This window comes from Netta rufina (assembly GCF_964035555.1).
Source record: "Netta rufina genome assembly, chromosome: 5".
Lineage (NCBI taxonomy): Eukaryota > Metazoa > Chordata > Aves > Anseriformes > Anatidae > Netta > Netta rufina.
The window spans coordinates 37,296,990-37,323,421 of record NC_140128.1 but is presented as its reverse complement, the minus strand read 5'-3'; the positions used below and the strand labels follow the sequence as shown (position 1 = coordinate 37,323,421).

At 36.9% G+C, this 26,432-nt stretch overlaps 1 protein-coding gene across 5 annotated transcripts in view; it reads left to right on the top strand.

Moving 5' to 3' along the window:
- NRXN3 (neurexin 3) overlaps positions 1-23,090 on the top strand; it is a gene marked incomplete at its 5' end in the record, with an annotated part of 932,654 nt that extends 909,564 nt beyond the window's left edge. For 3 of the 5 annotated variants that reach the window (XM_084286893.1, XM_084286897.1, XM_084286896.1), the window contains one exon: positions 21,905-23,090. In XM_084286893.1, the coding sequence (XP_084143019.1) occupies positions 21,905-22,830 (926 nt within the window). In that variant the 3' untranslated portion in view covers positions 22,831-23,090. The remainder of the gene's footprint in view (positions 1-21,904) is intronic. The other 2 variants (XM_084286894.1, XM_084286895.1) reach the window with 1 other exon arrangement.
- Positions 23,091-26,432: the final 3,342 nt, after the last annotated feature.

The window sequence follows — 26,432 nt, the reverse complement described above, 5'->3', positions numbered from 1 at the left end:
GGAGGTCATTTTTCTGGGGATCCAGTCATGTTAGGGCAATGACAGTTTTTACTGTGGTATGTCATATTACATTAATTTTCTTATACAACTGATATTTCAGCAAATGAAAAACAAGACAAATGAGCTATCTAGTGTGAAGTTAAAGATTTCAGACATGAGCTTAGAGCAATGATCATTGTTCCTTGTTGAACAGCAGTTCTTTATCAGTTTTCTCTTTTGTTTTGTGTTGTGCTGTTCTTTTCTGGTAATGAAATGCATAGAGCTCTACACATCATTTCAGGGGTAGCAGTGACAAAGCTGTGTAGAGAGGCACTGTTATCTCTCTGCTCCATTACAGTGAAGCCTCTGCTTATAAAGCCTGAGTTCTGAAAATAGTTGGAAAGCTTAATAAGCATAGGGAGCTGGTGTGGAGGAAAGAGATTCTCTGCAACAGAGGATTAAGGGATGACAAATTCAGTTTCCTTTTTATATAAAAATGTATATTTTTATAAAATCCAGAACATATGAGCTCTGCGTCTCTGACTGGAGCAGTGGGAAAGGTACTGGAAATAGGAATTGAGGGAAATACATATGTTTGCATATATGTGTGTATATAATATATGTGTGTGATCATGTATATATAGATATGTATGTAAGCATAGATATAAAAAAGTATTATTCAGTCACAGAATATGGTGACAGATTTCAAACAGTTGTAGCGAATATCTCAGCTGTGAAAATGGAGTGCTGGTAATACCCTCTATTGGTCCCTAGGAGATGGACTGCATGTCATATTTCAGGTCTATGAGTCTACTGTAAGAAATTATGCCCTTGCTCTACCCTAATGCCAAAATAAGTTGGGAATAATGCATAGAAGCATTATTATCAGTGTAAAATTGTGGCAGGTGAGTCTCTTAAGTTTAAATGTAGGGTAGTTTACCAGACCTAAATGTCAGATCAGAAGCAGTGAATTATGAAATTCATTACATGCATGAAAAAAATCTGTATGCAGAAGGAATTCCTGAGAGACTAATTTGGGTAATTGGCATAAAATGGTAACAGCAGAACTTTTTCACTGCATTCCTCACTTGTTTATAAATCTCTTCCAAACCTTTTGTCCAAAGCATTTATGAATGTGATGTTTATTTTGTTGTGGAAAAGGAAGTAGTCAGCAGTTGGATCTCCCTAGCAGTTTGGAATCTGGATGCAAATTAAATATTTTCATGGTCAAAAATTTCAAAAAAAATCCAGTTTGTATGCATATGCATGCATAATTACTAATTTCATTAACCACATGGCTGGAAAAGCTGGCAGTCTGATTCTGTGAAATGTTTAGTGGCTTCAGTTTTTACTGGGGTTAATGAAAGTAGAAAGCATCAGTATAAAGAAAAATATCATCCATGTTTCTTACTGTATTTCATTAAAATGCTCTACTTTATTCTACATGGTTTGAATACATAGACATGCCTGTTGGTTTTCTGAGACCAGGCAGCTTCTGAGTTGTATTTAATTTTTGAGCCCAGTTGGTGCATCTGTTCTCTGCACATTGATATTCTAGAAGAGATAAGAGATGAAGCCTGCTCTTGCTTAGAAAGTATGTGCTGTCTTTGAAGTAAGCCATTGCAACTTCCATTTTTTTCATCGTCTGATAATATTTCGGATCGTCTCAGTCTTATCTGACAGAACACCAAGCCCTGTGTGGCTGGTGCAGTGTTTGACCAGAAATGGACTGTAGGTACTTCAGTAACATTGTTTATCTCAAACTGAAAATGTTTAGCAGGTATTGGAAAGTGCTATTATAGGATGGATGAATACTCTTGTCCCCGTTTTATAAATACTGAAATCAGAGAAGTTAGAAGGATGTTTCCTTAGGTGTCTCAGTAACAAGCTTTAGTTGAGATACGTGGAGAAAGTTGGTCAGACGCATGGAGAAAAGGATTTGTAGAACATGTAGAATTTGCATAGGAGGGAGGAGGAAAAAGTATTACGGGTGTTAAAAGAAGAACTGCACTAGCAATGGGGAAGGAATGTTTCTGAATAAAATGATTTTTTCCTTACAAAAATCCATATTTGTTAAAACAAAATGAACAATTTCACATATGGCTTTATGTCAAAGCTGTAGATGAGCAGTCAAGCCTTTCCTCATTCCCACCTATATGTGCGTTTGCTTCTAGAGTCTGGTCCACTGGCTTTAATGGTTTTGTATCCTGTTAGCCCCTGCAGAGCCCATGCAGCACTGGGACAAAGGCTGGGTTCCAGTCTGTTTCTCACTACTTCAGTGGAGCCGTTTACCCACATCCTAATTACAAGTTCAGTCAGTAATATTTCTGTGTCACCACCGAAGGCAACAGGGTAGCTCCAAGGTTGTTGAGGGCATACTTTGACCTGCAGTCTTTATTTATGAGTGGTAATGATAGGAGACCTGAACTTGACTCAGATCCCAGATTAAGTTGGCAGAGAGTTGGTATGAAGAATATTTTTTAAGCTGGAAATAGATCAAATATTTTTTAAGTTGAAAATGCATCCACTGAGACATAATAAGCATGGAACCCCATGGCAGGATTTTCAAAGTGGAATGTGTTTTTCTAAGGGAAAAGTAAAGCTGGGCAAAGAGCAGAAATGAAGTACTTTTCCAGTTAACCCTGTGCACTGTCTCTCTTCCTATGAAGATAGAGCACATGCAGCTTTCTTTTTTTTTTTTTTTTGAAAAGAATTCTTCTCTTTCTTTGTAGTTATATATTTGAATTGATGCTTGGTTCTCTTTTTCTACATTTTTATACTATTGTTACCACTTCTAAATTAGCTGGTAGTAAAATAAGATAATAATATGAAATTGGGATGGAGCTACAGTGTGGCAATGGCACTTTCAAGTTCCTTGTATAAATTCATTAGCCAATAAACAGCCAAAGACAAAGGTCTGAAAACATGGGGTATCCGCATGTGCAAGAATGAGACACCTGAAATAATTAAGTGTTGAGAAGGAGAGTGTCTTATGCATGTGCCTGTTTAACATGCAGTTGAAATTGAGCAGCTGATAATTTGACTTCTGACATGCCTCCATTTTGATGAATAACTCAGTGCCATGGAAGGTTATGAAAAGAAGACAGCTTGCATTACACACTTAAATTTGCCATTAAAGACTGGCATGCATTGTTTAGGCACTGGTAATGACAGGCAATTCTACCAGTTTTTCTCCAGCATGTTGTTGGTCCACGTGCCTGCTCATGCTTAGTGTCCTTTTGCAGAAGGCAAGGAAGGAGCCATACATGTCCAAGTGTTTATAATGAGTCTTTTGAATTGTGGAACTTTTCTTCTAACTTCAAAACAGTGCTGTTCACTACTACTCTAATATGTCAGTAAACCTCAGGGCACTAAGGCTAGAATTTCAACAGCTTTTTAATTCATTCATAAAGTTCACATTTGCAGGTTTTGCCAATAGCAGAATTACACAAATAAAGTGTTTGTTCTTTTAACACAATATTTCCAGTTCCATCACTGTTTTGATTGTGCTTAAGAGCATCATGTGTATAAGAATATGAAAAGGAATAATAAATTTACTGGGGAAAAAAAATCTGTATGAGAAAATTTTGTGGCTTGCACAGATAAAGGAAATTAGAGTCTATGAGAAAGTAATAGACTTCCCTATTAAAATCTAACAGCATAATGTCTTACTTCATAGCAGAGGAAGACCTAATGTGATAAGTTTTTTTTTTTTAGCTTCTTTTAATTAACATTTCATCCTATTAGGCTTGGTTTGCAGTTAACTTTCATTTCACAGGTATTCATGATTGTTATGCTCCTGTGAATTACCAAACCATGAAGCAAAGACATGATGGTTAATAGCTATGCAAAGTCTTCTTTTAGCTGATTTTCTAACAATGACCTTAAAATTTAAATGTAAATATTTCAGGTAATACAGTAAGCAGTCTCATGGAAAACATATTTAAGTGTATGACTATATATCTCTTCAAATAGTGATTCAACAGCAATCTGACCTGCACCACTGGCCTATGAATATTAACTGCTCTATTAAAAAAAAAAAATGTATATTTGCAATTTAGTGCTTCACCAATGCCTCAAAGAAAACGATTAAACATTTGTGATAGTGTGATATACTTTATCTTATTGTGGCGTGAAGGGAGAGTGAATATCAAGGCCACCTAGCTTGCTGGTGCAGAGCAGAATTAATCAGTAGCAGAAGTCAGTCATCCTGAATTTTGTTCATAAAGCCCTTAGGGTCTGAATGGGCCTGAAGAATTTTGTTGTCCAGTTCCTCAATTTTATTCACGGCTATATTATCTTTACTGTCCTAAAGTACTCTGAAGTATGATCATTATCATCAATATTAAATAAGGTTAACTTTTGCAATGACATGTTTCTCCTTTAATCCAATTCGTTGTGCAAGCAAAGTAAATACCCTTCTCAGCCACTTTCTTGCTATAATGCAACCTCTGATAAACAGCTTAAAGCTTTGGCTCCTGAATCGCTGTAGAGTTTATTCCAGTCATTCACTGTGTTGAAAAAGAGGATTCAAACTTGCCTGCAGCAGCCTTTCACCACTGTAATCCTGAACTTTCAAAAAGACATCTGCAAAAACGACCCTCTCTCTTTATGCTCCTGCACTTCCCAGCAGTATTAAACTTGCCCATAAAAACAAACAAACAAACAAACAAAAAATCCTGCCAAAAATCCATCCCAAAATGCCTGGATCACAGTAATATCCCCTCTTGTCTTTTCCAAATGATAGACAGAACTAGCTCACATGTTGAAAGCTACTTTACAAAGGGCTCCCCTGCAGTGTTTCAGAGCTAGATAGTTCATACATTACTTGGCTCTATTGTATTTCTGATGCAGTGACAAGTGCTGCCTAGTGGAACTGACTTCAAAGCACAGATTGATAATCATTGCCATTCTGTCTCCAAACACTTCTGCTTGAGGTCCCAAGAGGATTGTGGTGCATTCAAACATTAGCACAATCAAAAGGGAAGAGAATCACACATTCTCTGAACTGATGTGAGAGAACAACACCTAACATACTGCTCAAAAGGTTGGTGTTCCCTTCTCTTGCTTTTCAAAGAATTGTGGTTGTATTTATTTCAGCTTACTCTAAATCATCATTTCTACCCGGGATTTTCTACCACTTCCCAGCGGTATTTTAGTAGAACCTCTTACCAGTCAGTTTGGTAGTGATCTTCTCATCAGTAACAGTCTCATAGCATATAACAGTAACATATCATTTTTCCTCCACAGGTATCCAGGTATTACACAAAGACTTGGTGTACTGAGCATCACCTCATTTTACTGATAGGGAATTTGGTCTAGCCTTTTCAGCATAGCTGTGGGGCTGAATCCTCATATTAATTATGAGAAATATTTTGACTTGTACTTGACTGAAGAGGACTTTGAAGGACTTATCCTCAATTCTGGAGTCCCAATGACTTCTTGTAGGGAAAAAACATCAAAATTTTCTGTTAGCCCCTGTCTAATTCATTTTAACTGCAGCAACAGGCACTTAAGCATTTTTCTCAGCATTATTTAGAGCTTTGTCCTGCGTAGTTAATTCCCTGGTAGTATTTTGCACTTTCAAGATTTAACTTCCATTACGGAAACTACCATTTTTTTGCTTGTTTTCTTTCAGTTTTGATATGGGAATAACATTACTCCAAGTCAATCCACAGAAGAAAGAACATACTTGGACATCCAGTAGCCAAAGTAGAGTAACTTTATAAGCAGGGCAATACCACTGGATAATCCATCATTGGAAAGCTGTGCTTTGAGTCTGATTTATCACAGGTTTTCTGCATGATTTTGAATGAGTCATAAAGGATAGGAATGGATATAAAAGGGATCAAATTCAATAGAAGACAATATGCATACATATATACATAATGTGCCTTTTTCAGTAACATTCATTAGTGAAAGAAGTTTAGGTTTGAAGGCACATGTAAATGAACCTTGTTCAAAGCCTTCTGGGGAGAGCTTCTCCTCAGCCATCACAATGTAAATTCTCTTCACTCCAGATTTAACTGGGGACTGATGTTCAGAGCACTGAATGGACACCTAGTTTAATGTTTCTTCTCAGTTAGTGCAATATTTGACTTGATACCATTTCCAGGGAAATCGTGTTGTTTTTAGATGGAATTAATCACAGTTTCTGATTGCCCAGTTTATTCTCATTCATTAACGTACCTGTTTTCTTCTACAGCTTATAAAATATTTCCTTAGTTTGGGGTGTACATTGTTAAAGGTACTTGTTAAAGGTCTGTAGTAATAGTTTCCCATGTATACTCAAGAATAAGCTGCAGCTGCCTCACTAAAGACACTTTGAAAGTGAAATCTCTAGATCTTGAATGTCTTTTGGAGAGAGAAGTGGTGTCTGGGATGATCCTGGATTACTCAACTAACCAAGAAGTGGACGACATTTTTGTCTGGTTTTGTTTAGCATTGTTTTGTTTACAGCTCCAAGATAAAAGCACAAGAACGATCTCTGCATGCAAGCTGCAAATGCAGGTTCTTCCCAGCACTGATTTATGTCTGTAAGAGGAACAAGAAATACTAAAATAAGAGGGAATCTTGAAGACAGAAGTAGGAGCACTACACCACAATCAGAAGAGTTTTTAAATTGATTGTGAGAAAAACCTTTTAACAGTGAATCCTCTGTGGTTTGGATCCTCCTCTCAGAAAGCAAGGGAGGAAACTCCTTCCATTGAGTCACTTACGGCTGGACACTGTACACAACCTGAGAATGTAACACAGTTACACTAGCTGAGGGATGAACAAAAATGGGGAATGTAGCCTAGCATCCAAGTAAGTAAAAATGATGCACTGGAAATGGCTCCTGCTTATCTCTGAAGTTTACCAGAAATGACTTAATGTTAAAGGACCAAATATGAAAATATATTTATGAGTAATTATGTATAACTGGAGGGGGTCATAGGAATAAATGCTAGGCATTGGTAAACTTGCATGTACAACTCCCACAGAGGATAATGTAGAGTCAACAGTAAGGTTAGCTACAAAACAACATTCATGAAGTATCTAGACCTTTATGTGGTTGCAATTTAGTGGCACCTAGGAGAATATTTTTATGACAGCCAAGCAGATACTATTTTTATTAAATATCTCAGTATGGCACACACCCCATACATAGACATGCATTTCAGGTCTCTTTTAGGATTTGGGCATTCAAATTACTTCCTAAATTCTTCAATCTTTCCACGTAATTATCTCCTGTAACTTTTCTAAGACACAAGTTTCATATGCAAACGTACCTACCAAGCCCTTAGCCAGCATACTTGAGTGTTGCCTTGATTTGTTTCCTGGATACATTTCAAAAATTAATATTAAATGGTGTGACTCTGTAAGATTTCTTGGGCTATATGTACCAAAAAGGAATATGGTATTCGTACAGTATTAATTAGCATTGTGGCAAACTGATATTTTTATCTAGGTGTTTTGTGGCTGTGTATGCTGAAGAAAGGAAGGAACGCTGAAATACCTGTGCTCTTTTCTGTTTGTAGATAAGCAAAAACATATGGACATTTTAGTATGCCATTAATACACAGTAAACTTTTGCTGTATGGGTTTAGACCAAAAACAGTAAACTATTCCTGCTCCCACTCAAATTATTTGACAGAGTTCTGTTACTGAGTTTGTCAGTACAAGGATCTGGTAGTGGTTGCAAAATCCCTCAGGTTTTAGAAAGATTTCTTCCCATGGGACTGACTCTCAGGATTAAATAAGTTTAGCTTTACATAAAAAGAAAAAAAAAAAAAAGGAAAAAAAAAAAACATAGCCGGGCTGATTACAAATGTCAATCTTAAGTCTTTCAAAAAAACATATCAGCTGCTTCTGAGAGGAGAAGGAGATGGTTGAGTAGAGATGCACAGAAAGAATGCTTTCAGGTCAGTGATATTGGATGGGCTGCTTAGCTCTGGAAGCATCAAAATACTCTTTGGTTCAGAATGTGAAAGGTAATAAGCTTATGGCAAACACCTGAAAAAGTCTTTTCCCTCAAAGCTGTGGCAGTTTAGCCTTATTATTTCCTTAGCTTTCGATACCTGTAAATGTGTTTTCATATTTAATAGTTTTCTAGCTACTCATTGCTATAAAGAAACCTCATTAATTCTTACATGTGAAACCAAACAAGGTGTTATGTGGCACTGTGTGAGTGGTGCCCATGTAGGCATTATTAATACAGATTGCTTTTCTTATTTCTGTAGCTCCCTATGCATCTATAGGCTTAGAATGAGAGAGGATTTTGCTGGTACAAACAACTGGTAAAAGGAAAGTGATACAACTTTCCCTTCCTAGGTAACGCTCCTTTCTCTGTTTTTTTTTGTTTTGGTTTGGTTTGGTTTGGTTTTTGGGTTTTTTTTGTTTGTTTGTTTTGTTTGATTGTTTGTTTTTTTACTGCACAGCTAAGCTGGCACTCTTCTGTTACAATTTACATTGGTGTAAATAGCAGATAAAAATCCCACAAATGGATTTTTAGTCTGATTTGGGAGGAGGAGTTGCCTTAAAAATTAATATTTTACTCCTGTTAATCTACAAATTGTTTGTTATTTGTGGTCCATTACACATTTGTTTGGCTCTATGTCTGAAAAATATTACTCTGAGAAAGGTTAAAAGCATTCAAGAAGTAACAGGTTGCTGTGGGAGTTTGGGAGTTACTACCAGCAGGAAGCACCACCTAGAAACACCACTTCCCAGATTCCTGCCAGAATCCCCCAGAGTTTGTCTTCTCACTGGGACCCTGTCTTGGAGAACAATCTTCCCCCTCTTCTGCCTACTTTCTCCCATTTTCCCCTTAAATGAGGTCACTTTTTTTTTTTTTTTTTTTGACAATGCCTGAGTTGGGGACGATCAGAAAAGCCATGTTTCATCTAGAGCTACTAGGGTTTCTATTTGGATCTTCGGTCAACATGTAAGTATTGTTAAAAATTGGGTACACACTTAGTAGCTGTTGTGGTCTTTACTGTGACGTTCATCCCAGAAAATGCCTAAACAGGATGACTGTCAGAAGGTAAAGAAGCACTGTATGCGGGAAGCACTGCTGTATACATTCCTTGTTCTTATATTCTTCACTAAATCACTTTTCAGTCTGTTAGAGATAGAATATTAGGTTAATTAGATCCTTAATTTGATCAAGTTTAATAGCTCTAGCAATTCTAGTGTTTATATTAGGAAGTGGTAAATTCACTAATTTTTAAACAGCTACAGAGCATTCTTAAACAGTCTCCATTTGTGTTTGTATTCTTTTATGGAGAAATCATTGGAAATTGGGAAGATTCTTCTCTTCCTTGACGTACAGAAATGAGGTGTGGATTTTTTGCAGAGCTTTTTTCCCCTTATCTATTTATCATATATTTCTGCTACCAAAATATTCTAGGCAGAGAAGAAACTGCTGCCAACACCTCTTGAAGCTAAAAGCAGGTGCATAGCTAACAAGGCCCTATTTCTGTAAACGTTTTACAGAAAAGTGAACACTTTCAGTTCGGTGGAAATTCTCTATTTGTTTTAAGTAATGTTTTGATAGTATCAGCTGCTTAGAAGTATGTCATTAGCATCCTTGCTCAAAGCATATGGCTTTAAATGACCCAAAGAGGGTGCTGCCTTGTGTACAAAGTAAATTCACAAAGGTAACAGGAGTTTGGAAGGCTGGATTACACAGTGGTGAAATGCATATTACTGTTTGCCACTGTCTTGGGTCCCATTCTAATTAGGTCAAAGTACAATAAATAAATAAATATTCTGGCCTCATCCTATTTTTGCAATTGCTGCACATAAAAAATACAGAAAGAAAGGAAAATACCCCGAATAAGGAAAAACTTATGATCGTATTATTTCCTGCTTATAGGAATCCTGGATATTTATAGGGTATTGACAGTGTTGCTGGACAGCTAGGTAAGAAGCAGCTGGTACTGTTAGTTGTTAATGAGGTATTTTGATAGGTTTGTGTTGCAGTGCACGGTACTCAAATAATGTAGTTTTCATTGTGTTAGGGAAGAGATGGAGCCTGAAGACTAGAGTGGTAGAAGATACTGCAGTTCTAGGTGTTAGCCTGAACCCAGAGACAGTAATGCAGATCCTAATTTACCATCTATAATCATGCTCTGTAACATGGAGAAGTATTGACTGCCTTCAGCAGAATCCTTTCAAAATGCAACTTAAAAACAAAAAGTGAAAAAATACAACTGTATAATTAAGCATGATGAACAAGGGACTTTTTGAAAAAATACCTTCTTTTTTTTAAATGTAGAATTTTTCATTTGGAACATTTGGCATCTTTCAAGACAGTCTGTAACCCTTCATAGCATAGCTGCTTCTCTTCCTAGTCCTGTCTGCCTGAAGGTTTGAAAGTACAAAAAGGGTGCAATGGCTATACTTTTTTAATCTTTGTTTTTTTGAGGGAATAATTTGTAAATGTTAAGTAATAACATATTGTCTGTGTAGCTTCATGTGGGAACATTTGGCTTCCAGTTCTCAAATTAGAACATCAACTTTTGGCTAGTAAGAGCTAGATTTTGAAAAGACTTGGGAGGTTTTTTCTGTAATTAGTAGCAATTGCTGGGCCCAGATTTTCCAAAACACGCTTTTTCTGTTCAAGCACCTATGCGTTGACCAAGTGGGGAAAGAATTGCTTAGCACTCTTAAATCGTCTTTAGAGCCTAACAAACATCAAGATTTCCTTCTCAAAATCTTGTCATCTCTTTAAGTGTGTCTGGCCCCAGTTGTGGTTCTTTAGTCCTTTTGATCTTTTAGGCAGTAGAAGGCTTTTCCAGGCCCTCACGCAATGAGTTAGGCATCTGTTGTCAAATAGGGCATAAGTATTTACTTAAGTGGCCTGACATAGACTTCACAGTTGGCAACCAGACCCCATGCCTTCCGGTCTGTTTTGCATCAAAGAGAAGGCACTCAGTGCTAATGTGCTGAAGGGGGACATTTCACTGCTCTGAAAATCCAGCTGCAAGTCACGACAGATACTGATTAAAATTCAAAGCTTAAATGCCTCATTGTGAAACTTCCTAAGTACAATTAAACCAGAAGCTGAGAATCCTGGTAGGGAGTGGTGTCCAGGGACACTAACCTTGAAATGTGACCAAATAAAAATTTCCAGTGAGGTCTGCAAAGGCCTCACTTCTGTCATTGTTTTCTATTCATAGTCAGTCCTTTCTGATCCACAAATGAATGCCCAAAAATATCCTATGTAGGCCAATATTTTGCTTCCTGTAACCTACACGTTCTGTCCCTGAGACTACCCTGACCAGGTTTCCTCTTCCTTGGTTGATCGACTTCCCTTTCTAACATGCTTTCTGGAGGGATGTAGTAGATAGTTCCAGTGCAGTCCTCCAGCACAGGCATAGTACATTCCAGCTATGGAAGCACTGTGCTAGTATTCAGCACAACCTCATCACTTCTGAAGTAGGAGCTGAGGGTCTTCTCATATAACTCCTCTCAGAACTAGACACTTTTCAGTAATGTATCTAAGAACAAACTGGGCTATTTTTTTTTAGTCATTTATTCTTATTCAGCGTTCCCCAGAATTAATACTGAACTCTCAGTGGTTTAGAGGTACTATTTCCTCTCATGTTAATAAGTACTAAAACATCCTACCTGTTGTTTTTATCAAATTTATACAGAAGAGCTACTGACAATATTTTCAAGGTGGATAGTCCCATTTATACCAGAAATTCAAGATTGTCACCCACTTCCACTGACTGGTGGTAGCATAACCTTTAAGAATGGTTATGAAGCAAAAATGTTGGCATTCCTGATGGAAACCTAGGGTACATGCAGTGCTTACAGTATATTTTTCATACCTCATGGAGAGATTCAGCATAAACAGGGTTCAAAGCTTTATATATAATGTTTTCCCGTTCCTAAAATGTTAAGAAAAACAGGCTGGGACCTTGAGTTCCTTTTTAGAAGGACTCTGATGTCAGGTCTTCATTCAAGAAGAATATGGACATCACGTGAAACCCGGAGAATTCAGAGGAATCTGAGGACCCATCTAAAACAAAGAGTATTTGGCATGCAGTTTAAGTAACTGATAGGATTGAGTGGCAATATCTTCTTGAACTGTAAATTCTTTTGCAGCATAGGAGGAACTAGTCTCTCAGTTTTAATGGTAACATTGGAAGGTTTGCCTATGCAAAATTATACGGTCTTATTACCAAATTCTACTAACTGTATTGTTCACAACTTTGAGTGGTCACTTACACCAGTGACAGGTTTGTTCTTTCAGACAGTTCATACCAAACTGATGCTTACCTCAGTAAGTAGCTCAGCTGACCTTAATTCTGCTATCCTATTGTGGCAGTGGTGGTCTCCCAGAAGTGGTCATGTACAGCATGTCTGAATAACTGCTCACCGACATGAACAAATGTTCACTACAGCAATAGCAGTTTCCTGTATAGTAGAGTACGTTTATGAGAATTAATATAATTAATTAATTCTTCACCCTTTACTCAAGCTGATCAGCACTTACAGGTAATAAGCCCAGTCTGGGTACAAAAATACCCACTCATTTTGGGAATACGCTAGAGAATTAGGTCCAGCTTAAGGGCAAGTGGTTGGGGTTCTACGTGTTCTGTGCATTTAATACAAATACAAGATCATAGTCAGGACGCAAACTATGTCCCAATATAGTTTATGACTTCTCCTTACCCTTTTCCCTTCTGACCTCTCCTAGAAATGCAGAGAACCCGCTGGAATGTGCTTTGCCCTTTCTGGAGAGGCATGGAATGATCCCCCCCTCCCCGCCAGCCCCTCTCCTCCACCCACCCCACTCCTTGCTTGCTGTTCTGTTTTTCTACTTTCCCTAAATGCAACTTACTTTAAGCATGCATTATTATTAACATCCTACAGTAAAATTAAGCTATTATATAACCCATTTGTCGATCTCAGCCAATTTCTTCTATCTTTTTCTATGTCTATTTATGACGTACATCCAGACTGCACGTCCTTTTTTTTTTTTTCCTCTCCATGTTTATTTTAAAAAGAAGTGAAGAAAAAAAAAGATGTATTAAAAAAAAAAGCAACACCGGAGGGTGGTGGGGTTTTTTGCCAACAATTGAAAACAAATTTAAATGAGAGAGGGAGGGAAGGGAAGAGAATTCTTAAGGGAAAAAAATATCCAAATGATGAAAGTGTCCCTAGACTGCTTTGTCTGTTCCTTTTCAATGTGTGCATCCAGTTTGTTCATATTTGAAAGTGTGTGGAATACATTTTCTTTAAAAATAAAATTAAAAAAACCCACAATTGTCCTTATCTTCCCTTCTTGTTGGGAACAAAGTGCTTTTTCATTTTTGCTTTTTTTTTTAGTATATCTCTACATAGCTATATTTTGATGTATTTCTTTTCAATGGTTGAATTTCTATCTTAGATTTGGTTTGTTCCAATCTAATAATGAAAAAGAAACAAACAAAACAAAAGAGTTATGAATTGTTTTCTGCTATTTTTCCCTCTACTTCCCTCTTTAAATAAAGAACTACTTCACTGGCAGAATCCCACAGCTGTATTTTTGAGATTCTCCAGAGAATCTGAATATAAAAGCAATCTAATTTGAAAGTGGGGAAGGGGTGTGCCAACACCATCATTACATTTGAAACAGGGATTTGATGTGCTCAAGATATGATTGTCTCAAATTATTGAGAGTACTGATATTAATTTGATGGACTTCAGAAGAGATGATTCTTAGAAGAAGGAAGCTGTGGGTAGCTACAGATGAAGTTGTTCTAATTCCAATGCATAAAACTAGTTTCCTTGTTTTCTTTTTGTTTTATTCTCTGGTTATTATTATTATTATTAGTTTATGTATTTTACTGCTATTTTTAGTAGGGAAAAGTTTAAAATGCTTTTATAATTTGAGAACCTTTAATGAAAATGTAAATAATAATACTATAATTATTAATTTTTTGTAACTTGCATGTTGAAGAAGTTGCAGCTTAGGGTTTGTGAGATTGTCAATGTTAGAGTTCTGTTCTTTCTTTTTGTTGATGGGCATGAATATGCTCATTTGTTTTTGTATATTGCCCATCCCTTCCTTACAGCCAGAAGCTCTAATGCTGCTAGATCACTCCGTACCGCCCTTACATGGACATGGCAACTGACTTACACATTCACTCCCATCATCTTCATCTCCTGTGTAGTACACTCATAGATTTTTACACTCCCACTCCATCCACCCTAGGCATTTTTTCTTCCCATAAGTTCCCCTCTACCACCCCTTTCTTTAGCATTGTTAAATTTTTATGTGCAGTCATTCATTCCTTAAAACACACACACACAAAAATTATAGAAAAAAAAAAAGAAAATGTTTTAAAAAATATATATCAAATTGACCAAAAAGGCAAAAAACAGAAAACTTTGCTTTTCAAAAAAAAAAAAAAAATCTATATGTAGATATGCAAACAAGCAGAGTAAATTCTATAAAATGTACAGGATTTTTCAACTGTAATATGCTAACAACTTTACATAAGATAAAAAAAAAAATACAACCAAAAACAGCAGAAAAAAAAAGTTTGAATTTGTTAAGGTGCAAGATTTTTTTCTTTTCATGTTATGTGGTGTGGATGTATGTGTTGTTGCCTCCCTGTATCGCCCTTTGTTGTAAAACAATTATATTTAAAAAGAAATAATAAACATTTTGCTAAAAAAAGTTTTTAAGAAACAACAACAAAACAAAGCAAGTTACAAGAATGTGGCAATGCTACTTGTCCAAGAGCATTCTTACACAACTTTCTTTTGTAAATTTTTCCTTTCATGCCAAAAAACATGCGGGCAATTTGTTGATGTAAGTTGACTGTTATGAAATCAATGTGGTATGCTTTCTAAATATTTTTATGTATTTTTGATTACTTTTTTAAAGTATTTTTTATTATTATTTTCATAATTTTTTTCAGTTCTTGTAGGTTTTAATTTTCTTTAGCTGATAAAGTGAATGACTTATGTTTTTCCTTTCTCTGATCTTGTTGTTGTGGCATTTTTATTTTCTAGTATATGGTTTTGTTTTGGGAAAAGTATATAAATTCACTTTTTTTTTTTGAATCAGTTTGTATTTGCTTTTATGTTATGTGCTTTTTGTGTATTGTCAATTACTGGATTGTGTTCTGCATAGGAGGGGGTGAAGAAGTCTGTGGTAGTTTGCTCATATTTTTTATTGGTCTATCTCTGTCTAGCTTTCTGTCCCCTTTCCCAAAATGAACCACCAGTAGTGCTACTTTCTTTGATGCTACTTCGTATGTAGCCTGGTGTTGTAGCCTTCTTCAAGTAAAAAATGACAAGACCTCTGTAGCATTTCAGTAGCTCTCAGGGTCTTCTTATTGCAGATCTACGTCATTCCTACTTTGTTCTAATGAAAGTGTTTTATTTCTATTAATTTTCTTGATTGCTGATTATCTGCCTGATATCCTGTCTAAATGATACTCTCAAGTGCACTCTTACGAAGTAAACATACCCATCTTTTTATGACTAGTATCAGGCTTGCCAGTATCTTCCAGAAATCCTACATGTGGCAGACACATGTTTCCTATTGAAACTCACGTTCTGACCTTCTAAAAATTCAAACAAGGTTTGTGTTGATTTCTTAAAAAAAAAAAAAAAAAAAAAAAAAAAAAAAAACAGTGAGTTTTTGATAAAATAAAAAGTTGTATTCCCTTACAAGCATTGCGTGTTTCCAGCTTTCCTGTATGGCAGTGCTGTACTAACTACTTAGTAGGTATCTTAGGTTCAACTGTCAAGTCCCCTGAACAACTGATGCTGAAAACAGAACAAATCATCACACTGAATAGGAAGCTGTCACCAATTAATCATAAGAGTTTAAAATAATGATGGGAGATGGAAAAGGGTATGTTTCAGGTGGCTCAAAGCAGCTCAGTGTCTGGTACCAAAATACTTGTTTTTGCTCTAGAACCCTGCCTGCAAACACAATGCCAGGTCCTTTCTGGAAAGTATTGACACCTGTTTCACTGAAACTGCGTGAAGATGACCAAGAACGTGCAGCAATGAACAGCAGCCCAGCATTAACGTGGGATTCGTGACTTCTCAAAGTCTGTACCTTCCTGTTGCTCATGAGCCCTGAGTAATGCGATAACTAACATCTTTTAATGTGGTTTTGTGGGCTTAAGAAATGCTGTTCAACCAACTCCACCACAAGAAGTACTGTTTTATCTAATCACTTTGAGCACACTATATTCTCCAAAAGGAAAATGAGATATTTGAGATGAAATGCTGCAGTATTCCATTGTGGGAAGGATATTTTTCTCTCTGCTACTCACTGTCAATTGCAATTAAATCAGACTGCAAAGAGTAGAAAATATTAAGAATGTTCATCTACTAGGCTTCATGTTAGCATCATTTTTTCCTGTGAATGTTTTCCCCTTCTCATCCTCAGAGGACTCAAAGGAGAATTAAGTAAAACACCATTAGACAGAACTTTATGAACTCAGTCATTTAATAAGGAATTATTGGCACTGTTACTGCATTGATACAGAGGGGGAAAAGGTAAGGAATTATTTTCTGTGGCAACTATTTCATACTAAAAATGGAATCAAACTTCAGAGGAACAGCATAAGAATATAATGCAAATGACAAACTTTAGTTGCAGGGTTTGGATGCCCTTTAAAATCTCTTCAAAAAAAGCTGGAAAAGATAGACGATAAGGGTGTGTCTCTTATGGTCACCATAAGGCGAATCTTCCAGGCTTCATCTTTGTGCTCCTATTGTCCTCTATCAGTTTGCTGCCTGAGACTCCAGTGAAGTAGACGTGGCTGTGAAGATGAAAGCTGGCAGCTTTTTTTTTTGCTTTTTTTTTTTTTTTTTTGGTGCCCTCTGCATTCATGACTCACCCACAGCAGCCTCAGAGTTCATAAGGCTTCTATTAAATTTTTAATACTCTGTGTTTTCCAGTGGCAGAGAACTTACTGGAGATCAGCCCCAGAGGTATGAATTATGTATCTATAAATATACTCATACAGCTAAAAGCAGGGCAGCTTCAAGGCTAAAGTAGACCTTTTATATCCCCACTGATCTTGGTATTTTAAATAAATGCACAACTCTATTAAAACAGTATATGGACTAGATTAAAGGGATAACTTTTAAGGAATATACATACTGTGTTTGTTTCATAAAATGAGAAGGCCAAGCAGAGCATGGGGCTGCTTGGTACAAAGTTTCCCACGTCACAGACCTCAGTTCTCACAGTGCTGCTGCTAGTTTGCTTTTCAGTATTTTATTTTATTTTGCAATTGTACTGCTGATGGGCAAACTAGTTTTGTATCTGTATCACTGTAGAGGAAACCATTTTATCAGTTTCCCTTCCATTTAATTCTTGTCAACAGAAGCTTTTTAAAAAACATATTTCTTTTTGGGAACCATGCTTTTTGGGAACCCTGCTTGGGAGAGAAAGCACAAATCTGGGAAGTCTTTGTGAAATCCTTGCATTTCTAAAGTAATACTGATAGCATACCACTTAACACTGGTAACTGGTGCTCAGCAGCCAGCAGAAAAAAATGAAGGAAAGAAACCTGTAACTACCAGGAAACAGTCCATACCATACACAGACAGAATCAAAGTCTCATACAAATATTTGTTTTGAAACTAGGGCACAACTGGGTGGCAGTCTTCTCATTTTGTTTTAAGCACAAAGCAGTTCAGAAATTGAAACTGTTAGCTTTATTCAAGACTGCAAGGCATGAATTTAGTCATTGAAAAGCTTGGAGATACTATGAGAAAAACAAAACTTCAGATAGTAATATGAAAATAGGAAACCTGCCTGAAATGTATTTCCCTTCCCAGTTGAAAAGCCATGGATTTTCAGAGGCTCCTCCTTAGCTTTTTCCAGAGATCTAAGTCTTTAAAGCACTTGTCTTTCACAGTGAACCTTTCAGGATCCAACACTCGTGTACAAAGAGACTTGGCAATGGCATTGCACTTTGTCTTTTAAAGCTTTCAGAGCTTACCTTTAAAGCAATGTGGAGCCCTGGGCAAGAGGCACCACTTCTCCATCAAAGGACCACAGGCTACATGCAGCTTCCTGCTGTCTCAGCTGTCATTTTGTGAAAGATGGTCCCCACTACATGCACACTTATCATCTGCCTGTCATCAGACTCCCTCTTGTGTTTCTTATAAGTAGAAATGTAGTAGCAGTAACATAGTTGTTTCGAGGGATGGTACAAAAATTTGCACTTGCTCCCCTCTATAGATATTATGTTCATGTTTCTCACACATTCCTGGGAGCTTTTCAGAATTTACATTTCCTGTCATCCTTAAGTAACACTTTTCTTTCAGACTGAGTGGCATTTTTATCATGTCATTTTAAAGGATGTTTTAACTCCTCTATAAATCACATATCTCAAGAAGTATTCATTGTGCATGCATACTATTAGACATATAACTTCTATCTTGCTGTGTGTTTTGAATAGATGCCTAATATGCCAATAAAACTGAGGTCACATTTGACATTTAGAGTGCTTTTTTTCTGAGTTACCTTCTCCCACATGGCTTTTTTTTCAGTCTTACAGCTTCTTTCAGACAGAAAAATCAAACATTCAAAGCATCACTACCATCCTTAAAGCCAGCTTTCTGTTACTCTCCTAAAGTATTTTTTTTTTTTTTTTAGTAAAAGTAACAAATGAATTCTTTAATGGAGAAGTGATTCATAAGGAAGGACCTTTAACAGTCTGTTTCTTTAGTGTACAGGCAAGCATAGAATGGCTCATTTGACATTTTGGACTAAAACTAGAGATGAGATTAATTGTAGGGGAAGTCAAAGTTAATCCAGCCTTCCTGGTATGAAAATCATTTCTCTTCTTGCATCCAAAGTGAAATTAAAACTCCACAAAACTCATTCCTGAATCTGTTCTATTGTCCTCCATCCACCAGACTTGCCGGAATCAAAAAATTCTGATCTGCTCTCCATCACTTTTGTGAAGCCTTATTTAACATAGCAACTCAAGCAAAGTTCTTTGACATTTCAAGAAGACCACAATGGTTTTATAGTTGCAGTAGTCTTGATCGTTGACTCAGGACCTCAACAGCAACAAAAAATGTAGAACCATTACCTGTTTTTAAGGCAAGGCTTGCTGGGGTGAAAGAATGTGGGTGTTTTTTTCAAATTAAATGTGATATGTTTCAGGTTCCTCCAATGAAATTAATTACAAATAGGACCAAAAAAAATCCTCTTTGGAAGAAAACTGCCCAAAATATTGCCCCAGTGGGTAGCATACTGCATACTGATGCCATGTGCTAGGATAATAGATTTTAATAACAGAGGCGCTTCAAAGCTTTAGACAAACGATTAAAAGCTGCCAGACTGACTTTTTTTCCAATTGATGTCACAGATGGTCCATGGAATTCACAGATGAATACTGTTGTTTAACAGCAAAACTCTGATCTTAAAAAAAAAAAAACAAAAAAAAAAAAAACATAAAGGGACACTATCCATCCCCCTCTTTTTGAAACTCAAATTCCCCATGCATGCAACTTGATTTAATGTGCACTTAAATTCTTTTCTTTTTTTTTCTTCATTTTTTTGCAGACTCACAGATGGTATTTCCTTCTGAGGTGTACTCCAAGTTTGTCCTGAGACCACCTTACTTAGATTATAGATGCCCTGTTCTAAACATGGATAGGGCTTCTATACATATCTAAATCATATTACGTGCTCCAGTTTCTGCATTGCACAGAAACAGCTCAGATACACGAACACAAAATGCTGTGCAGCCACTTGGCAGACTACACTTTTAGCTTTTTCCATATTTTTTGATACACATATGATACTTATTTCTTCTTCATATCTTCAGTAAGAGACTTGGCATGAACATGCTAAGGAAGCCCAGAAAACTAAACAGCATATTCCAACTGGCCCTTTGTATCTTAATTTAAAAATCACTTAACATAAAAATACGTTAAGAGAAGTAAAGTGCCACATTCCTCATTTTGGCCTCATTTCTACCCTAGTACCTACAAGTTAAATATAACGGTTCTAATTGATTAAACTGTTAGCGCTTAGTTTCTCATTAAGGATAAGAATAAGCCATACTGCTAGTTCTGCTATCTAGATTTAATCAAACTGTTAAATACCTTTTCAGTATATTGCTGTTTTCAATATGTGATTTGTTCAAACGTATTGCTCTCCAAATATATTTAAAACATTTTGATTTTATTCTTTACAAAAATTCCACGGACATTTCAGGCAGTATTCAACGGGAAGAAAACAAGTTTGTGTAATACATAGTGCAGGTAGAAGAGAGCAAAAACTTGACCCTAATGCCAAAACATGCCTTGACCCTCTTGCCATAACAAAGCCAAGACTGTTCATTAGTTATTGCTAATACATAAGTAAAAGGCATTTATTTTTTTAGAATCTAAAACCCCTTTTGCATCTCTTTCCTTAAGCAGCAGTGAATATAAATTAAAATTTTCCTATGCATTAGGAATACTTCATAGTGAGTTGCACTCCTTCCAACAGATCTGGATGACTATTCATGGTGTCAGATAAAATCTTCAGTTTATATTTAAATCAACTAGCTTAAGTGGCTAACCAAATAAAAATGAGCAAGGGAAAATTTATACACAAACTTTAAAAAGCAATATGGCATGCCCAAAAATGTGTCAGCAGCCTGTATGCTAGCAGACTATATTATCTGAACTCAGTAAATTAAAGAAATTAATTAAGCCTCCACATTGGACTATAACACTGGAGTGTTAATTACTCATAGGCTGAAAAGCAGAAACACAGTCATATTACAATGTATTGACAAATCAAAACTACTACACTAGGAGTAGCACCATTGCAGCACAGCAACCAAATCTTAGAAATGACACCTCGGTTTTCTTGCTTCAGCTGTACTCTGTTAAGGTATAGAAGTTGTAGCTGTAGCTTTGTTGTACTTTGGTAGTAGACTATAAGCCTGCCTCATTTTTAGTCCCCTGTAGGCACTTAGCCACCATGCTAGGAAAAAGTAGCACTGATCACAGCTATCTGTGTATCAAGAAGTAACAGCAGCTGTGAGGTAACTTCTGCAATGCAGGTAATAAGTACTAATTTGGGTATTCAGAGAGTTAGATCCTTAATCGCAATTACATCTATCTTAATTTCTAATCAAATCATACTAAAAGAATATCAAGAAGAAGAGAATGTCAAAACGAAATGGCATTAGCAGCCCAAGAAGATGACAGGCAAGGGACATGTCTAACGTAGAACAGAATGATAAAGAAAGATTAAAAAGAAATGAACCATCTTTGAGCAGAGTTCTGTACCTTCATGGACCCCAGTAAGTACTCGGTTCTTATTCCATCCCTCACTTTCATGAACCTTCACACAATTTAAAAAACAGAAAACAATCGAAGAAATGCATGAATGGGAAAGGCCTTGTGGAAAGGCTTTAGAAACTGCTACAGATGGAAAGCAGGCTTGAATAGCAGAGAAGAAATAACAATGTTGTCTTCAGTGAAAAGAATCGGCGGGGAAAAACTGAAAAGATGAGCGGTAAAATCCCTCTGAGAGAATATTGCTGTATAGAAATCTGAAATGGTTCATATTAACAGTCTTGTAACCAATTGCCTATGAAAGATCACTGCCAAAAATTTGTGCCCACAGAGTCACTTGAGAGTATCTTCAAAAGCAAAAAATTGGGTCCCCCCAAAATTCAGAGCAGTTTGCTATATGAACCTAGTATAGGCTAAAAGAGAAAGGAAGTGGAACATGCAGTTTATCAATGTCAGATGCAGGATGGGAGGGAAGAATAAAAGGATCCCCCAGAAAATTATGTTCGTAGTGTAGCTGGGCAGCAAGTCTAATCCCTGACACTTTTTTGTAATGCCCAAATCCTCGTACTGCCCTTGAGTTAAGTGAATTGAAAATGGTGCACTGTATCAGTAAAATGTACTAATCTTCTCTTTTTTCTCTTTTCCATCCCAGGAGGTGAATTAGTTGTCCCTCTACTTGTAGAAGACCCTTTAGATATCCCTCCTATTGCTACTCGTGCACCTTTCATTACACTTCCCCCTACCTTTCGCCCCCTCCTCACCATTATTGAGACCACCAAAGATTCCCTGTCCATGACCTCTGAGGCGGGGTTACCTTGCTTGTCGGACCAAGGCAGCGATGGTTGTGATGATGATGGCTTGGTGATATCTGGGTATGGCTCAGGGGAAACCTTTGACTCTAACCTACCCCCTACTGATGATGAAGATTTTTACACCACCTTCTCCTTGGTAACAGATAAGAGTCTTTCCACTTCAATCTTCGAAGGTGGCTACAAAGCACACGCACCCAAGTGGGAATCCAAGGACTTTAGACCTAACAAAGTCTCCGAAACTGGTAGGACTACTACCACGTCTTTGTCCCCTGAGCTGATCCGCTCCACAGCTTCGTCCTCGACTGGGATGGTACCCAAATTGCCAGCCGGCAAAATGAATAACCGTGAGCTCAAACCCCAGCCTGACATAGTCTTGCTTCCGTTGCCCACTGCCTATGAGCTAGACAGCACAAAGCTGAAGAGCCCGCTAATCACTTCCCCCATGTTCCGTAATGTGCCCACAGCAAACCCCACGGAGCCGGGAATCAGACGGGTTCCGGGGGCCTCAGAGGTGGTCCGCGAGTCGAGCAGCACAACGGGGATGGTCGTCGGCATTGTGGCTGCTGCTGCCCTCTGCATCCTCATCCTCCTGTATGCCATGTACAAGTACAGGAACAGGGACGAGGGGTCCTATCAGGTGGACGAGACGCGGAACTACATCAGCAACTCAGCCCAGAGCAACGGCACGCTCGTGAAGGAGAAGCAGCAGAGTTCAAAGAGCGGCCACAAGAAACAGAAAAATAAGGACAAAGAGTATTATGTGTAAAAAAGAATACTTATTTATATATAAATATATAAATACTTAATGAGATTTAACTGAAATATCAGAACCATTTCAGCAAACGAGATTGGGAGATATCATTTGTGGGAAAAAGTATTGGGAAAAAAAATTTCAGCAGTGACTGTTAATGTCTCAGTCATCACTTGGAGTCAGCAAACTCTGCCCTAATGTATTATAAAGCACACTTAGCGTTCTGGAGATGGCGCATACAGCTCTGCCCTGTTAGTGAACTCGGACGTCTCCAAATCTCCTCCTCCGCTGAACTTTCTGCAAAGTTAGAAGACTTCATGGCTTACTTGTTTCATATCTCCAAGTGAGTCTTTAACAATGTTCGTGATCCCTGACTGTATCAATAATTTTTCAGTTTACTTATTAAAAAAAAAAAAAAGGAAGGAAAAAGAAAAAAATACAAACATTATTAAACAACAAAAAATATTGAACAAACTGATCTGGCCGTGTCCAGCATACATATAATTTTTCGAGATTGGAGGAGGGGAATAAATGATTTTGGAGATTGTTGGATTTTGGTTTGGTTTGGTTTCTTGGGTTGCTTTTTTTTTTTTGCTTTTTTTTTTTTTTGATTTGGTTTACTTCTGGGTGTGGGAGGAAAGGGTGAAGAGGACTATTTGGGAGGGGGGAGGGAGCATGAACCACGACATGAGTTGAGAAAAAATCTCGGAAAAAAAAATCCATAATTAATAAAAAGAGACTATTGCCATATATGAACTCAAAAGCTACCCATGGTGTTTACTCTGCATATCTGGTTGTGTTGTCTCTAGAATCCGTCGTCTTGCAGTAAGTTGCTAACAACGCAGTGAAGTGTGTGATGGGTGGTGATGAAGAAAATTGTCATGGAAAGCTGGTTCCCTTGGATCTGGCTCCAGTATTTGCAATTGAACTGAAGAATAGATGTTTTTGGGTCTGTTCTGATCAGAATCATTGGCTTTATTTGGGAATATCATTTAGTATGCATTAGCACAGCCAAACTATGGTTAAAGGGATTTGAAAATTCAAAAAAAGAATGCTTAAAAATGGTTAGCCATTCTCAGCTGAGTATACCATGCAAAAATAAAGGAGCCTTCCTCCGGGTTCTGGTTCTGTGACTGATTGCAGTGCATGCAAAAACAATAATAAATCAGTTTAATAAAGATATCAGAAAGACACCACTGGAGTTCAACTTGTGACAAGACACATAAAATGTCAGAAAAGCTAAACACTTGTAAAAGAATGCAAAAATGCATAGTGTTTTTTTTGACATGAAACTGTTTTTCATATGTAATATTTTAATTTTGTAGCTTGACATTTCAGATCATCTCTGTCTTTCCATTTGCCCTATTCTCCCTTTTCCTTCTCTTTTATATAAAAGAAAATAAAGCTGCTGTGACACACAAAATAATACAGAAAAAGGAATTTAATAATATTATATATATATATACACACAGATATATTTATCATGGTATGTTTGATGGGACGACTGGAACAGAAGTTCTGTTATGGTCTTAATGTGGAATGAAAATGTTCTTGAAGAACAAAGTAAAAAGAAACAGACAACAGAAGCAAACAAAATGTGAAGAGAGTGTGTGTTTTAGCTTTGTCACAGTTATCTGTGTCAAAAAAAATCTGAAATTTTGTTTACATATTTTACTACTATTTTTTTTGCAAGTATAATTTCTATATGGATACCCTGAAGGTGTATATACTGTTTTATGGTTAAATTGGGAACATCTTTTGTTTTTATTTACATGTTTTAACTTGTTTGGTTGGTTTCCACATTTTCCCAGTTACTGTGAAAAGGATTATCTTACTGTACAGAACAATAGCCAGGTGGTTTGATGGCTATGCTTATCATGTGCAAAAAAAAGTAAATGAGGGAGAGAGAGACAGAGAGGAGAACAACAAAAGCCAAGATGGATTGAGAACTCTGGAATATCAGAAATGTACACTTTTTCTGTATACAGATGAAAACTAATCAGCTGTTTAGGTTTAGAAATCTACTCTTGCTGGTGTTTATAAGTCGCATGAATATTTGACTTTGAAGAAGTGTCATCAAATACACACACGCACATGGGAACTTAAATTAAAAAAGAAAAACAGCCTTCTCAAACATTTAGAGAAGATGCTTTCATGTTAACGAATATTTTCAGTGTGTGTATGTGTGCGTGTGTGTGGTGCGTGTGCGTGAGAGGTTGAGCTTTTTTTTCCTTTTTTATTTTTTATACTAAAAAGAAAAAAAAAAAAGACAGGTTTTAAAAAGGTATGAAAGCACGATTTTAGATGACTTAACTGGCCGAAACTATATAAAGTTGATTATATCTTGATGTCTGTAAAAGATTGCTGTTCTTGGAGTCTTGGAGTCTTGTGAAATGATTTCCTGCTTTCTTTCTTCCTTTCCTTTTTGCTTTACTTTTTAAGTTATGGGGAAAAAAATTACACTTTCCTTTTTTTGTGTAAGTTTCTATTGGACAGTTTTTGGGAACATGTGCATTTCTGTATGTGGGCTTCTACCATATCCCTGTTGCTTTATGGACAACCGTAAGAATTTTTATTTGAGTTATTGTGATGTTATTGCTTTTTTTTTGCCCTTCTTTTTCCTCTTCCTTTTTGATTCTTTTTCTTTTCTTATTTGCATTTTGTTTAAAGATATGCTTAGCAATAAAATGTTCTTCCCAAACCCCTGGATGTTGCTGAGTTTTTATTTCCTAAAGGCTTAAGGGAAGTTCCAACCCTTTAAAGGTGAAAAGTAGTCTGTGAAACAAATATCCCACAGGAGTGTCTAAACACTAGATTACCAAATCATGTTCATGTTTGCTCTCCTTTCTTTTATTCTACGAATCTTAATTCTTTCCTTTGCAGTGACATAAATTCAACTTGACAGTGGGCCCTACCTCATAACACGCCCAACTCCTTGCCTCCCAAGACCACCTCAGTGTGTAAAACAATAGTACTCTGGAAGGTGGGTTGTTGTGACTGCAGACAAAAGACAGAACTATAGTTGAAAATTAAATCATCATCATCATCATCATCAAACCTTGCTCAGCATTTGAAAGCAAAACACAGCCATTTTACCTTCAAGAAGAAGCTGTAGATCTAGATCTTTAGGGCAAAAATGATCTGCTGTCCCACAGAACAGTGCAAGGTATTTGAGGGATAGGAGTTTGGACCTAGCCCATCCTCAGTATATCCCTTTTGGCTAGCTATTTTGCTTACATTGTTGCATGGGTGAGAATGCACATGTGTATGTAAATGTGGGATTTTCTTGTCATTTAGCTGCTTTCAGTTCTTTTGTGAATTATGTTCTAAGGCCTTATAGATCCCTCACAAGGCTCTAAACCACAGGTTCTGGTCTCAACTCCTTTCCACACTTTTCCTTCTCCTAAAATCATGACAGTCTGGAGTGATGACTGGTACCTAATATTCCCAGTAGTGGAACAGTCAGCTGGCATGTGGAACATCGAGGTCTGAACTTAATGGTCTCTTTCTCATCATGCAGAAATTTCACTTATCACCAAGCAGTGGGTATTCTGAGAAAAGGATTTATTTTTTCTCAGTGCTTTTCTTGAAACTTCATATCATTATGAAATGTTATT